This window comes from Schistocerca cancellata, chromosome 4, assembly GCF_023864275.1.
Source record: "Schistocerca cancellata isolate TAMUIC-IGC-003103 chromosome 4, iqSchCanc2.1, whole genome shotgun sequence".
NCBI classification, from domain to species: Eukaryota; Metazoa; Arthropoda; class Insecta; order Orthoptera; family Acrididae; genus Schistocerca; species Schistocerca cancellata.
Genome location: NC_064629.1, coordinates 858,689,586 through 858,706,748, shown reverse-complemented (window position 1 = coordinate 858,706,748; position 17,163 = coordinate 858,689,586). Strand labels below are relative to the sequence as shown.

At 44.6% G+C, this 17,163-nt stretch overlaps 1 protein-coding gene across 1 annotated transcript in view; it reads left to right on the top strand.

Moving 5' to 3' along the window:
* Window positions 1-17,163, top strand: part of LOC126184988 (uncharacterized) — a 253,943-nt gene that overhangs the window by 171,796 nt on the left and 64,984 nt on the right. Inside the window, exon 5 of the mRNA XM_049927697.1 lies at window positions 5,078-5,140. Coding sequence (XP_049783654.1) covers window positions 5,078-5,140 — 63 coding nt within the window. The remainder of the gene's footprint in view (window positions 1-5,077; window positions 5,141-17,163) is intronic.

Sequence of the window (17,163 nt, the reverse complement as noted above, 5' to 3'; positions counted from 1 at the left end):
CCTTGTAACACTAACCAAAATGGCCTTGCAGTGCTGGTACTGCGAACGGCTGAAAGCAAGGGGAAACTATGGCCGTAATTTTTCCCGAGGGCATGCAGCTTTACTATATAGTTAAATGATGATGGCGTCCTCTTGGGTAAAACATTCCGGAGGTAAAATAGTCCCCATTCGGAACTCCGGGCGGGCACTACTCGAGAGGATGTCATTATCAGGAGGAAGAAAACTGGCATTCTACGGATCGGAGTGTGGAATGTCAGATCCCTTAATCGGGATGGTAGGTTAGAAAATTTAAAAGGGGAAATGGATAGGTTAAAGTTAGATATAGTGGGAATTAGTGAAGTTCGGTGGCACGAGGAACAAGACTTCTGGTCAGGTGACTACAGGGTTATAAACACAAAATCAAATAGGGGTAATGCAGGAGTAGGTTTAATAATGAATAGGAAAATAGGAATGCGGGTAAGCTACTGCAAACAGCATAGTGAACGCATTATTGAGGCCAAGATAGATATGAAGCTCACGCCTACCACAGTAGTATAAGTTTATATGCCAATGAGCTCTGCAGATGACGAAGAAATTGAAGAAATGTATGATGAAATAAAAGAAATTTTTCAGGTAGTGAAGGGAGACGAAAATTTTATAGTCATGGGTGACTGGAATTCGTCAGTAGGAAAAGGGAAAAAAGGAAACGTAGTAGGTGAATATGGACTGGGGGTAAGAAACGAAAGAGGAAGCCGCCTGGTAGAATTTTGCACAGAGCACAACCTAATCATAGCTAACACTTGGTTCAAGAATCATAAAAGAAGATTGTATACACGGAAGAAGCCTGGAGATACTGACAGGTTTCAGATAGATTATATAATGGTAAGACAGAGATTTAGGAACCAGGTTTTAAATTGTAAGACATTTCCAGGGGCAGATGTGGACTCTGACCACAATCTATTGGTCATGAACTGTAGATTAAAACTGAAGAAACTGCAAAAAGGTGGGAATTTAAGGAGGTGGGACCTGGATAAACTGACTAAACCAGAGGTTGTACAGAGTTTCAGGGAGAGCATAAGGGAACAATTGACAAGAATGGGGGAAAGAAATACAGTAGAAGAAGAATGGGTAGCTTTGAGGGATGAAGTGGTGAAGGCAGCAGAGGATCAAGTAAGTAAAAAGACGAGGGCTAGGAGAAATCCGTGGGTAACAGAAGAAATATTGAATTTAATTGATGAAAGGAGAAAATATAAAAATGCAGTAAGTGAAGCAGGCAAAAAGGAATACAAACGTCTCAAAAATGAGATCGACAGGAAGTGCAAAATGGCTAAGCAGGGATGGCTAGAGGACAAATGTACGGATGTACAGGCTTATCTCACTAGGGGTAAGATAGATACCGCCTACAGGAAAATTAAAGAGACCTTTGGAGAAAAGAGAGCCACTTGTATGAATATCAAGAGCTCAGATGGAAACCCAGTTCTAACCAAAGAAGGGAAAGCAGAAAGGTGGAAGGAGTATATAGAGCGTCTATACAAGGGCAATGTTCTTGAGGACAATATTATGGAAATGGAAGAGGATGTAGATGAAGGTGAAATGGCAGATATGATACTGCGTGAAGAATTTGACAGAGCACTGAAAGACCCTAGTTGTAACAAAGCTCCGGGAGTAGACAACATTCCATTAGAACTACTGACAGCCTTGGGAGAGCCAGTCCTGACAAAACTCTACCATCTGGTGAGCAAGATGTATGAGACAGGCAAAATACCCTCAGATGTCAAGAAGAATATAATAATTCCAATTCCAAAGAAAGCAGGTGTGGACACATGTGAAAATTACCGAACTATCAGTTTAATAAGTCACGGATGCAAAATACTAACGCGAATTCTTTACAGACGAATGGAAAAACTGGTAGAAGTTGACCTCGGGGAAGATCAGCTTGGATTCCGTAGAAATATTGGAACACGTGAGGCAATACTGACCCTACGACTTATCTTAGAAGCTAGATTAAGGAAAGGCAAACCTACATTCCTAGCATTTGTAGACTTAGAGAAAGCTTTTGACAATGTTGACTGGAATACTCTCTTTCAAATTCTGAAGGTGGCAGGGGTAAAATACAGGGAGTGAGAAGCTTTTTACAATTTGTACAGAAAGCAGATGGCAGTTATAAGAGTCGAGGGGTATGAAAGGGAAGCAGTGGTTGGGAAGGGAGTGAGACAGGGTTGTAGCCTCTCCCTGATGTTGTTCAATCTGTATATTGAGCAAGCAGTAAAGGAAACAAAAGAAAAATTCGGAGTAGGTATTAAAATTCATGGAGAAGAAATAAAAACTTTGAGGTTCGCTGATGACATTGTAATTCTGTCAGAGACAGCAAAGGACTTGGAAGAGCAGTTGAACGGAATGGATAGTGTCTTGAAAGGATAATATAAGATGAACATCAACAAAAGCAAAACGAGGATAATGGAATGTAGTCGAATTAAGTCGGGTGATGCTGAGGAATTAGATTAGGAAATGAGACACTTAAAGTAGTAAAGGAGTTTTCCTGTTTGGGGAGCAAAATAACTGATATTGTCGAAGTAGAGAGGATATAAAATGTAGACTGGCAATGGCAAGGAAAGCATTTCTGAAGAAGAGAAATTTGTTAACATCAAGTATAGATGTGTCAGGAAGTCGTTTCTGAAAGTATTTGTATGGAGTGTAGCCATGTATGGAAGTGAAACATGGACGATAACTAGTTTGGACAAGAAGAGAATAGAAGCTTTTGAAATGTGGTGCTACAGAAGAATGCTGAAGATTGGATGGGTAGATCACATGACTAAAGAGGAAGTATTGAATAGGATTGGGGAGAAGAGAAGTTTGTGGCACAACTTGACTAGAAGAAGGGATTGGTTGGTAGGACATGTTCTGAGGCATCAAGGGATCACCAGTTTAGTATTGGAGGGCAGTGTGGAGGGTAAAAATCGTAGAGGGAGACCAAGAGATGAATACACTAAGCAGATTCAGAAGGATGTAGGTTGCAGTAGGTACTGGGAGATGAAGAAGCTTGCACAGAATAGAGTAGCATGGAGAGCTGCGTCAAACCAGTCTCAGGACTGAAGACCACAACAACAACAACTATTAACCTTCTACGAATTCCAATTTGTGTAGCAATCACTTCAAAATTCTGTTCACTGCAAACCAACACCAAAGCATATTTATATTCATATCCCTTCCTATGGAAGTATCTGCTGCTCCTCCTTGCCTATCTCATGCACAATACTATTAGTGTGAACTCTGAATTTACCATAAAAAACGTGCTTCCTTCACAACAGTTACTACTGTGACTCTTCCACAACTGACAGTATCCATCCTTACAGATTCTGCTACCAACCCAGGCAGTAGCCTCTCTCCTTGGTCCACTGAGATGAAGGTTATGACTTGTAAAACAAACCGGAATCAAATTTAATTTGAATCAATGACAAAAGCAGTTGTCTCTTTTCATGTTGGTATGATAATGTGAAAATACTTTTGGATCATCACTTATTACAGCTGTTATATAGACACCATCTGTTTTTATTCAGCAGTCAATACTTGTGTTATAATATTTTTCATTTGTTTGTTATTTATACAATTAATTTTATAATTCCTAATACAGTATTACCTTGTCTCAACTCTCTCTCTCTCTCTCTCTCTCTCTCTCTCTCTCTCTCTCTCTCTCTGTCTCTCAAAGGCCCAGACTTGCAATTTTCTGTGACAGTTAGAACAGCCATTGGGGTGCATTAGTGCTGTTCATGTTTAGTGCTGTTATCAGGCTTGGTAGGGTGTATAAGGGGTGCAAGAAGTGTCAACTGTTGGATCACTGCGAAGGACACAGAGATGAAGTGCACTCACATAAGACAGCATTATCAGCAACTAACAAGGGTTTGAAAGGAACCCTACTGTGGGTCTCCATTTGGTTGGCTGATCAGCTTGTACAGTATTCAGATCTGTGAAGCATTCAGATGTGGTAGTGGCCAGATGTGGGACTGCAAGGGACTGTGAGAGCAGGCATACTCATCATCAAGGTTCCAGTGACCATGTCCAACCATCACAAGAGAGGATCACCACATTGTGCATCAAGCACGTGGTAAACACTGCGCACAACTGCACTTGCCATCTGAGAACAAGTAATGGACTTGCTGCAACATTGTCTGTCATACTGCACCTTTGGCCAGAGACTAGCAGTAAGCCAGCTATGAAATTACCATCCCATGCACATGCTGCCATTAACAAAACACAAACGTCTGTGTTTGGAGTTGGGATACGACTGGGAAGCATGGACTGCTAATGAATGGCATTGAATTGTGTTTAGTGATGAACTGCGGTTCTGTACTATTCCAGATGATAAGGGGAGCCATCAGGTGTGATTTCGGTTATGGTTGGTAGGGATTGAGGGAACTCTGATGACACAGCACTGCAGCACAGTCACCTGCATCCTTGTGTTACCTCTTGTATGACAGTATCACTGTCCAATTTTTCAAGCAGGCAGTGCTTGGTCACAGTGGTACATGTCTGAACTGTCTGTGCAATAGTGAGATACTCCTGGAGAGGGTCGCAATATCATACTGATAAGTGGGCTCATGCTGTCAAGTTCTGTTTAAATTTTGACTCAATTTTGTAATCACTGAAATAACATTATATACCCTCTCAACCTGTGATGTATGTTTCTGTTTCTTCCTCCTTCTGTTGGTGCTTCACTTTTTTTGTCAGGCTGAATATGAATGAAACACACACAATAGTGTTGCACATTGAGTAACTCTTCTTTGGAGTAGATGGAGTTGTTGAGAAGATATGATTTGAATTTGAATTCCAGTTAATCTGACAGCTATTGTTATGCACTAGTTGTTAGAATTTACAAGTTTGTGCATCATGTATGCAGTTTTTGTATCACAATTTGGTCTTTGATTCTGTGGATTCCAATTTATGCTGAAAATGTATTTTTTAACTGAATTGTTTTCTTGATTCACTTACAAAAGTTTTTGATTCTTGATATTTGTTCTGGAAAGTTTGACAGTAGTCATACACATATTCATTGGTAGCTATCATCTGTAGTAACTGAATAAATGGGTGTCATTTTTTCCAGGTAATAATTGGGATGAATCATCAACTTCAGACGATGAGAAATCAACAAGCAGTACGGAAATTGGTAAGTTATATATTCTGTATATTTCCATAAATGAATGAAAATATTTGATAAAAAATATTTAACTGCTTTGGGAAGATTGTTACTGGTACATATTGTTAAAACATACCTGTTTTCAGTGTCAGTCTGTAGTTGGTGTACATCTCTGATAAATCTGACTTTGAGTTTGGATTTTGCTTAAAAGCAGAAGCTGTAATCACAAAGGAGACAGACATAATATACAATGATTTTCTTATAAGTGATTGGTGCACTGTTGTCATCTGTTAGTATCCTGCAGTTTTCAGTTAATCGTTTTTTGGTGACAGTACATAGTAAGCGGAATGTATTACAAGAGAGTACATAATTAAGAGAAAAACTCCAGCTATCTAAATTAAAGAGCCATCATGTTAGAAACAAACTTTATTTCTTTACTGTGGTTTCTATTTTGCATCTTCATTTAAACATTGTTCCATGGAATCTTATCAAAGGTGATTCTCAAAACTGCACAGCAACACTCTGTCTAAAAGTTAAGGTATTTCTCACTTTCTCTCCACTTGTTAATACAGTAAGGTTCTTCATCAATTTAAGTTCTGTTAAGTGTCCCTGAAACAGTACATCCAGGTACCAGGGTTAGTTGCTTGGAATATTCACAATAGCCCCTGGCGGTTCAGGGGGTAAGAATAGGCCTGAGGTATTCGTGCCTGTCAAAAGAGTCCCCCTGTAGAGTTTGACCTCCATTTTTCAAAATGTTCCTGAAGAGCGAGCCAATTGGGCAAGGGTGTCTTACATGGTGCACCGTGTCCATCGTGCGCTGAGACCTATCGCATCCTTCATTGCCGTGGATCTGCACTTCTGCTCATTCTCCAACTGTTGGGCGAGGTCACCCTCCTGGGTGCGTATTTTTCCATCAACTGTGTAGTATCATTTTCTACACTGATGATGATAATGGACTTGTTTGCTTGGTTACACCTGATACCCAGCACGCTAGCCAGTCTGTTGTGGTGGGGCTGCCATGTGCCATGTTGGTTGTGCTCCCTGACCACACAGGGATCACTCTGCTGATGCCTGCGCCATTAACTCCCCATGTATGACAAGGGGTAGGTGCCCATCCCCCTGGCGCATTGGGACTCCCGGCAATGGCTATCCTGCCAGGTGGCCTTTGCTGTGGCTGGGTGGCACCCGTGGGGAGGGCCCCTGGTCGGAGTGGGTGGCATCAGGGCGGATGATGCGTGCGGAAGCGTAGTCCATCGTCTCTTGTTGGTGGTGAAACACCAGCAGTCTCTAAGCGTTCATGAGCTCAATTCAATGCACAGAAGTATGACCCCAAATCATTCCCCTCCATGGACACACCATAGGAGGAACATCAGGCTAGGGATGGCAGCGGATCTTATTCGCCCTGGTACCTTGTATGTTTGAGATCTGACGGGGAATCTTTCATGATGATGAAGCCTCAGTTCTTTGTTCAGCATTTAGAGGACAAGTTTTGGGAGGTGGAGGGATTGTCAAAAATGAGATCTGGGTGAGTCTTGATCAAAAGAGCATTCTCTGCCCAGTCACGGACGTTGCTCACTTGTGAAAAGCTGGGGGATGTTTCTGTAACCATCATGCCCCATAAGAGCTTAAATATGGTTCATTGTATCATATTTTACAGGGACCTTCTTTTGCATTCTGATGATGAGCTGCACTGCAATTTAGAACTGTGAGGTGTACAGTTTGTCCGACGTGTCTACCAGGGTCCGAGGGATAATCAGGTTGCCACCGGTGCCTTCATCTTCGCCTTCGAGGGTGATAGATTGCCCAAGGAGGTCTACCACTGTAATGTAAAGCCCCAGCTTTAAGTGCTGGAAGTTCGGCCATATGTCTTCCTGCTGTACTTCCAGCGTCACATCTCGAGATTGCGGACGCCCATTACATCCCAATACTCCATGTGCCCCGCCTCCCATCTCTGTCAGCTGCGCAGAACGCCATTCGCCTTGCTCGCCAGACTGCAGGATTCTCCTGAAAGAAAGGAAAATCATGAAGTACAAGACCCTGGACCAATTGACCAACATTGAGGCTATGAGAAAATTTGAACACCTGCATCCTGTACGTATGACATTGTCTTATGCCACTGCTACAACAGTTCTGGCACCATCAGCTCCGCTATCCCCAGTCACCTCTCAGAGCCGGAAGACTACACCTGCCCCCTTGATGGTGGGGGCCACTTCCCTCCCTGTTGTTGCCGCACCACAAGCTTAAGGAGCAACACCTACCCCCAACCATCGAGGATGTCCATTTCCACTTCTAAACCACAGAAGTATAAGTCTTCTTCAGCTTCTCTCGCTAGGAAGGGGTCCTTTGGGTCAACCCCTTCCCAGGTTTCTGCTAGTGGGAAAGATGACACCCACCGGTGGCTGAAGAACCCAAAAGCTGATGGATGTAGGGCTTCACATTCATCCTCAGTCCCGGAGACTGAGCCAGTGAAATCCTCCCAGCCAGGGAAACCCAAGGAACAATGAAAGAAATCCAAAAAGAAGGCCCCTAAGACCAAGGAAATTGCGGTGGCACCCACACCACCGCTACCAACAAGCTCTGCGTCAGAGGATGGGGTGGAGATTCTGGCGTCTTCTGAGGACCTAGATCTCTCCAGACCCTCAGACACAATGGATATGGACTGCTCTGGCAAAAATTCGGTGGCAGCAGGTGACCTTGAGGTGTAAACTGCCTCAGGGAATGTTCCATGTCTTCCCAGCCTCACGATGTCATTCTCCAGTGGAATTGCCGCGGTTTTTTCCATCCCCTGGCTGAGCTACAGCAACTGTTAAGCTTTACACCTGCTATCTTCATTGCCCTCCAGGAAACCTGGTTCCCGGCAATGCGGATCTCTGCCCTCTGTGGCTATAAGGGATATTACAGGAACTGTAGCGACTATAATTGATTGTCAGGTGGAGTTTGCTTTTATGTCCCAACCTCAGTATGTAGTGACACTGTGCCCCTTCAAACCCCTCTTGAAGCTGTGGCTGTCAGGATAAGTACGACGTAGGAAATAACTGTCTGCAATGTATTCTTTGTCCAGATGGGTCAGTACCCTTGAATGTATTAGCTGCAGATATTGACCAACTCCCTAACCCTTTCCTACTTTTGGGAGATTTTAACACCCATAACCCCTTGTGTGGTGGCACCAGTTTTTGCTGGCCAAGGCAGTGATGTAGAAACTTTACTGTCTCAGTTCAACCTCTGCCTCTTAAATTCTAGGGCTGCCACACATTTCTGTTTGGCTCATTGTAGTTACTCGGCCACTGATTTATCAATTTGCAGCCCAGGACTTCTCCCATCTATCCACTGGAGAGCACATCTACATCTACGTCTACATCTACATCCGTACTCCTCAAGCCACCTGACGGTGTGTGGCGGAGGGTAACTGCCCCATCTTCCTCTCACTGCCCTGGTGTCATGCCCACAGATGCCTGCCCTGATGAGCTTTAAACAAGGTGGACTGGGAAACTTTCACCTCTGCTGTCACTGTTGAATCTCCCCCACATGGGATCATCGATGTGGTGGTTGAGCAGGTGACTACAACAATTGTTTCTGCGGCAGAAAATGCGATCCCTTGCTCTTTAGGGTGCCCCTGGCATAAGGCAGTCCCTCGGTGGTTGACAAAAGTCTCTGAGGCAATTAAGGAGCGTAGGTGAGCTCTACAGCGGCATAAGTGGCACCCTTCCCCGGAGCACCTCATAGCCTTTAAACGGCTCCGTGCCCGCATTCACCAACTTAGCAAACGATGGCAGCAGGAGTGTTGGGAGAGATAAGTCTCCACCATTGGGTGCCACACGTCACCTTCCCAAGTCTGGGCAAAGATCAAACGTATTTTCAGGTAGCTGACCCCAACGTGTGTTCCCAGTGTTACCATAAATGGTGTGTTATCTACCGATGCAAACGCGATTGCCGAGCACTTTGCTGAGCACTATGCTGGAGCCTCTGCGTTGGAGAATTACCTCCCATGGCCTTTCGCATTTTCAAACGGCGGCTGGAAGGGAAAGTCCTCTCTTTCACTACACGGCACAGTGAATCTGATAACGCCCCATTTACGGAGTGGGAGCTCCTGAGTGCCCTTGCACATTGACCTAACATGGCTCCTGGGTCAGATGGGATCCACAGTCAGATGATTAAACATCTCTCATCTGACTACAAGCGACACCTCGTCATCTTCAACCGGATGTGGTGCGATGGAGTCTTTCCATCGCAATGGTGGGAGAGCACCATCATTCAACTGCTCAAACCCGGTGAAAACCCACTTCATGCGGATAGCTATCAGCCTCTCAGCCTTGCCAGTGTTCTTTGTAAGCTGCTGGAATGTGTGGTGTGTCGGTGGTTGGGTTGGGTCCTGGAGTCAGGTGGCCTACTGGCTCCATGTCAGGGCGGCTTCTGTCAGGATCGCTGTACCACTGATAATATTGTGTCCCTCAAGTCTGCCATCTGAACAGCCTTTTCCAGATGCCAACACATGGTAACATACGACATGACCTGGTGACATCATATCCTTGCCACATTGTATGAGTCGGGTCTCTGGAGCCCACTCCTGATTTTTATCCAAAATTTCCTATCACTCCATACTTTCTGTGTCCAAGTTGGTGCCTCCCATACTTCCCCCCATATATAGGAGAATGGGGTCCCGCAGGGCTCTGTATTGAGTGTCTCTCTATTTTTAGTGACCATTAATGGTCTATCAGCAGCTGTATGCAGATGACTTCTGCATTTCATACAGCTACTCCAGTACTGGTGTTGCTGAGTGTCGCCTACAGGGAACCATCCACATGGTGCGGTCATGGGCTGTAGCCCGTGGCTTCCAGTTTTCCGCCATGAAGACGTGTGTCATGCATTTCTGTCAATGCTGTGCCGTTCATCTGGAACCAGCACTTTACCCTAATGACGATCCACTCACTATAGTTGAGACCTATCAATACTTAGGTTTGGTTTTCGATGCTAGTTTGACTTGGCTTCCTCATCTCAGTCAGTTTAAGTGGAAGTGTTGGCAGCACCTCAATGCCCTCTGCTGCCTTAGCAGCACCACCTGGGGTGCAGATCGCTCCATGCTGCTGCAGCTCTACAGAGCACTTGTTCAATCCCGACTTGACTATGGGAGTGTTATTTATGGTTCAGCGGTGCCCTCAGCATTGTGTTTGCTTGACCCATCGCACCATTGTGGAGTTGCGACTAGTGACAGGAGCTTTTAGGATGAGTCCGGTGACAAGCGTACTGGTGGAGGCTGGAGTCCCTCTATTGAAGATCAGACATGCACAACTGCTCACCAGTTATGTTGCATACATTAATAGCTCTCCTGAGCATCCTAATTACAGTCTTCTTTTCCCAACCTCGGCGTTTCACCTCCCGCATAGTCGGCCCAGGTCAGGGCTAACGATTGTGGTTCACGTGCGATTGCTTCTGTCTGAACTGGAGTCCTTGACTGTACCACCCCTCCTCAAGGTCAATTCACGTACACCTCCGTGGTGCAGCTGTAGGCCGAAGCTTCGCCTGGACCTTTTGCGTGGCCGTAAGGACTCCGTTAACACTGCAGCCCTCCACTGTCACTTCCTCTCGATTCTTGAAGTGTTCCGGGGCTCTGAAGTGATTTACACTGGTGGCTTAATGGCTGATGGTAATGTTGGCTACGCCTTTGTCCACAGAGGCCAGATTGAACAGCATTCCTTGGCCGATGGCTGCAGTGTGTTCACTGCAGAGCTGGTGGCCATATCTCGTGCACTTCAGTATATCCATTCATGCTCCGAGGAATCGTTTCTTCTGTGTACTGTCTCCTCGAGCAGCCTACAAGCTATCAACCAGTGCTGCCCTCGCCATCCTTTGGTGGCGTCCATCCGGGAGTCCATATATGCCCTGGACCAGTCCTGTCATTCAGTGGTGTTTGTGTGGACCCCAGGACACGTCGGCATCCGTTTCAACGAACTTTCCGACAGGCTGGCCAAACAGGCTACACGGAAACGACCTCTGGAGATGGTCATCTCTGAACCTGACCTGCATTCTGACATATGCTGCAGGTTTTTTTCAGCTTTGGGAGATGGAATGGCATTGCAGTACACACAACAAACTGCGTGTCATTTAGGAGACTACGAATGTGTGGAAGTCTTCCATGTGGGCCTCTCGCATAAAATCAGTTGTCCTCTGCCGGCTCCGCATTGGCCATGCTTGGATGACCCACTGTTACCTCTTGTGCTGTGAAGACCCACCTCAGTGTCAGCGTGCTGCCCATTTGACAGTGGTCCATATTCTGGTGCACTGTCCCCCTTGACTGCCCAGCGACGAAAGCATGGGTTATTGGACTTGTTGCCTCTACTTTTATCTGACAATGCCACAATGGGGTTGATTTAGTTCTAAGTTTTATTCGTGAGGGTGGGTTTTATCATTTGATGTAAGTTTTAGCGCATGTCCTTTGTCTTTTTGTGTCCTCCACCCTAGTGCTTTTAGGGTGGAGGTTTTAATGTGTTGCGGAATGGCTGGCTTTTCCTTTCTTATTCTTGTGGTCGGCAAGCTACTGTAATCTGCTTTCTTGTTTTACTCTCATGTTTCTTGCGTCTCTGTTGTTTTCTTCTCCTCCTTTGTTCCTTTTAGTGTTCATTGCCTTTCTTTCATTCTTGTGGTTTTTCCTTTCTTTCCATTTTGTGTTGTATGTCTTGTCTGTTTTATTTTCACACTTGCAGCATTGTTTTATTAGGAACAAGGGACCATTGACCTCCTAGTTTGGTCGCTTCTCCCCTCTTTTAAACTAACTAACCAACCAACCAAGCTGTTCACAGGACTACAGAAGTGAGCAAAGGTGGTATAATTCTTTTGGAGATTATAATATCTGGTAAATTAGGCAAATAAACATCAAAGTTCAGCAACCAGAGAGCCCATTAGAGAACATGCACTGGCAGAATGTGCTATACCCTACAGTACTCCCGTTTCAGTTTTGCAACCAAGTGTTAAGTCAGTGGTAAAATCTGTGTTTGGAATAGGGAAACAGTAAACTGGTGCTTATTAATATCTGTGTGGTGTACGAGGTGCATTCAAGTTCTAAGGCCTCCGATTTCTTTTTCTAATTAACTACTCACCCAAAATCGATGAAACTGGTGTTACTTCTTGACGTAATCGCCCTGCAGACGCACACATTTTTCACAACGCTGATGCCATGATTCCATGGCAGCGGCGCAGACTTCTTTAGGAGTCTGTTTTGACCACTGGAAAATCGCTGAGGCAATAGCAGCACGGCTGGAGTATGTGCGGCCACGGAGAGTGTCTTTCATTGTTGGAAAAAGCCAAAAGTCACTAGGAGCCAGGTCAGATGAGTAGGGAGCATGAGGAATCACTTCAAAGTTGTTATCATGAAGAAACTGTTGCGTAACGTTAGCTCGATGTGTGGGTGCGTTGTTTTGGTGAAACAGCACACGCGCAGCCCTTCCCGGACGTTTTTGTTGCAGTGCAGGAAGGAATTTGTTCTTCAAAACATTTTCGTAGGATGCACCTGTTACCGTAGCGCCCTTTGGAACGCAATGGGTAAGGATTACGCTCTCGCTGTCCCAGAACATGGACACCATCATTTTTTCAGCACTGGCGGTTACCCGAAATTTTTTTGGTGGCGGTGAATCTGTGTGCTTCCATTGAGCTGACTGGCGCTTTGTTTCTGGATTGAAAAATGGCATCCACGTCTCATCCGTTGTCACAACCGATGAAAAGAAAGTCCCATTCATGCTGTCGTTGCGCGTCAACATTGCTTGGCAACATGCCACATGGGCAGCCATGTGGTCATCCGTCAGCATTCGTGGCACCCACCTAGATGACACTTTTCGCATTTTCAGGTCGTCATGCAGGATTGTGTGCACAGAACCCACAGAAATGCCAACTCTGGAGGCGATCTGTTCAACAGTCATTCGGCGATCCCCCAAAACAATTCTCTCCACTTTCTCGATCATGTCGTCAGACCAGCTTGTGCGAGCCCGAGGTTGTTTCGATTTGTTGTCACACGATGTTCCGCCTTCATTAAACTGTCGCACCCACGAATGCACTTTCGACACATCCATAACTCCATCACCACATGTCTCCTTCAACTGTCGATGAATTTCAATTGGTTTCACACCACGCAAATTCAGAAAACGAATGATTGCACGCTGTTCGAGTAAGGAAAACGTCGCCATTTTAAGTATTTAAAACAGTTCTCATTCTCGCCGCTGGCGGTAAAATTCCAGCTACCATACGGTGCTGCCATCTCTGGGACGTATTGACAATGAACGCGGCCTCATTTTAAAATAATGCGCCTGTTTCTATCTCTTTCCAGTCCGGAGAAAAAAAATTGGAGGCCTTAGAACTTGAATGCACCTTGTACTTTAGTGGAAGAGCACTTATATAAATGTTGAAGAAACTGGTCTGCATTAAGTACATATGAATGATGATAGAGATCTTAGTTTTGAGGAGTGTTGAGAGCGATATCTGAGTCCCTGCTGTTATGGACAATAATACTTATGGAAGATATTGCTCCCTGCATCTGCAGCTTCCATCTGACCTCTGTGTCATATTAAATGTTGAGCACTTCTAGGAACTCAACATTTAATGGCTGGGTGTTGGTTTGGGCAACACGAGTCCTCAATGTCATTAAGATCTTCGTGTGCTTCAGTGACCACCACTAGGCACTGTGATGGAACATTGTGTATTTGCAAGAAAGGAATTCATGACCTAACGTGAGGTTGGTTGAATATATCTAGCAAATAAGTTGAGGTGAACAGTGCGATATGAATGGGTACCGAGGCGAAACACTTCATAGTGGGTAACTGTTTGAGCACTTGCAGCCCTGTGATTCTATTAGATGTGCTTATACTCATGGGCCCCTCACGAAGATTAATTTTTTTCCTAGCCCCTTGTAGGGTATTCATGAGTCCTAATAACTCTTTAAAAAAAAAAAAGAGAGAAAGACAGCTTTGCAGGATGCTGCAGGATCACTAAAATTAGTGAAAAAATTAATGATTACCGCAATACTTCAAAAGAGGCCCCCCCCCCCCCTTTCCACCGAAATCATTCTACGTTGCATTTAAATGCAAATTTCTTGGAGAGGCCCCAGTTCTGACAGACTTGCCCAACGCACTTAATTACGAAATACTTTGTGATGTGGGAGACTACCAGGTATTTGGAGACTTGAAAAGTAAGAACAAGGGAGTTGATGTCATTAGTCATTAATATAACAGAAAAGTGACATACTGGAGCTGCAGAAGACAGAATTTGGGTAGGCATTCACCACCCTGGTATTCCAAAATTCATTAAAATAGACTTTACCTGTCTCCAGCTATTGTGCTGAATCCAATAGTGTGTTTCAAATGCCAGTGTCATACTATGTTGTCATATGAAGATTACCACTGTATGGAAAGTACAGACAGACTGCCCATGAAGTAAGGATGTCATGTTCATCTCTCTAAGTTTTTGTTAATTCTTCTGGTAATCATCATATTTGGAGTAGGGAAAGCCCTGTCTGTTTGGAGAAGTAAAAATTGAAAAAGAAAATATTGACCAGTTGTATCCTTTGATTAAAAATGCAAAAGACCTGCAAAGTTTTAGAACCACCTGCATATAGTAAAAAAATTTGACAGTGTGTGTGTGTGTGTGTGTGTGTGTGTGTCTGTGTGTGTGTGTGTGTGTGTGTGTGTGTGTGTCAACACACACTGTCAAACAATGCAATCATCAACAATTATGAGAAGGATAGAGCGCTACTCACCATAAAGATGACATGTTGAGTTAGACAGGCACAATGAAAAGACTGTTACACACTAAGTGCAGTTCAGAAAAGCTTGCAGTGGAGGGGAGGATCCAGATGGCCCAGGCTATGAAGCAGCCATGAAAATCAAGGATGTTATGTTAAGCTGCATGTTGAGCCACAGGGTGGGCTGCACTGCTCTTTGCCACAGTTTGGCAGTGGCCATTCATCCCATTAGACAGCTGGTTGGTAGTCATAACAATGTAAAAAGGTATGCAATGATTGCAGCAGAGCTGATATATAACACTGCTGCATTCACAGGTGGTCCAGCCTGTGATGGGCAGGATGAGCTTGTAACATGACTGGTATAAGAAGTGCTGTGTAGGTGTGTTGGCTAGATCTTGCACCTGGGTCTGCCATATGATCCCTGTGGCAAGGGATTGGGAGTGGCATAGAGATGGACTAGTATTTTGTGGAGGTTGGATGGGTGATGGAACAACACTTTAGGAGGGATGGGAAGGATCTTTGGTAGGATGTTTATTTCAGGGCATGATGATAGATAAAGCCCAGATGAAGGATGTGTTTCAGTTGGTCCTGTACGGTGTGGTACTGGGTGATGGAGGGGATGCTCCTTTGTAGCTGGTTCTTGGAGGTGATGGCGGGATTGGGGGTGTGTGGGTATATAACACAGGTAATCTGTTTACAGTCTATGTTTGGGGCACAGTGCCTGCTATGAAGGCCTTTGTGAGACCTTGAACATACTTAGTGAGGGAGTTCTTGTCAATGCAAATATGCTGTCTCTGGGTGCCCAGGCTGTATGACAGGGATTTTTTGGTGTGGAAGGGATGGCAGCTATCAGAATGCAACTACTGTTTTTAGTTGGTGGGTTTAATGTAGTCAGAGGTGTGGATGAACCCATCAGTGTCCAGAAACATTGCACACTGGGTTGAGGAGGATCAGGTGAAGTAAATGAGAAGTAAAGTGTTGAGGTTGTGAAGGTTTGAGTCCAGATCATGAAGATATTATCAGTTAACCTAAACCTGAACCATACCAGGTGTCTGGGGTTTTGTGAGGCTGGGAAGGTTTCCTCTAGATAGCCCATAAACAGGTTGGCCTAGGAGGGTGTCATGTGATTGCCCACAGCTGTGCTGCAGATTTGTTTGTATACCTGCCCTTCAAAGGAGAAGTAGTTGTTTGTTAAGATAGTTAGTAAGCTGTATGAGGAATGAGGTAGTGGGCCTGAAGTCTGAAGGGCATTGGAAGAGGTAGTGTTCAGTAATGGCGAGACCATGGCCACGAGGGATGTTGGTGTATAAGGAAGTGGCATCGACAGTGATGAGTGGAGATCCAGGAGGTAAAGGGGTAGGGATGGATGATGGAGAGTTGGTGAAGGAAGTGGTTGGTATCTTTGACATGGTAGGCTAGATTTTGGACTGTTGGTTGGAGGTTTTGGTCAATGAGGGACAAAATTCTTTCAGTTGGGCACAATAGCCAGCTATAATGGGACATTGAGGATTGTTAGGTTTGTGGATTTTGGGAAGCATGTAAAAGATGGATGTGCGGGGTATCACAAGGGTGACGAGAGAAATGGATTCAGGGGAGAGGTTCTGGGAATGGCCTAAAAGCTTTGAGCAGGTATTGGAAGTTACGGACTTCTGGGATGGGATCACTCTGGCATAGTTTTTAGGCGAAGTAGTCATACAATTGGCAGAGGCCTTCTGCCAGGTAGTCACTGCCATTTATGACAGTTCTATGGTTTAGACAGCATTTAAGGAACAGGATGTAGGACTGGATCCTAGCCAGGAAAAGGGATACTTTTCTCAACTTGTGCAGAAAGATGGAGAAGGTATCCATTGTGGCATGCACAAATATGAAAAATATGCACAAATAGGCATGAATATGTGAAAATACATAAAAGTATGTGCAAATGTAGTAAATGTGGAGGGGGAAGACAGTTGACAAGCTCGAGTGGCAAAGGTAGATGTGGAAAATAATGTGAGAAAATATGAAGATGACAGATTAAATGGAATTAGTAGGAATCATTTAATTATCAGTGGGAAGAATCAGGGGCACGAGAAACTGAACCAACAATCCGCACGATCATGTAGCCGTGTGTTGTCTGGACGAGATCATTGATACAGTGTGGCTTGGATGTCAGAGCATGTGTGGTTTGGAAGGTGACAAGGGGAAAAAAAACCACGCACACACAGAAAAGGAGAGAACAAGTAATGAGTAGAGTAATGCTTTGGAGATTGTGACAATGGAAAACATCACAAGGTTGTGGAATGGAAATGAATCAATGAGGCATAATCGAATAGTGGAAAGTCCAGGTTGGAAT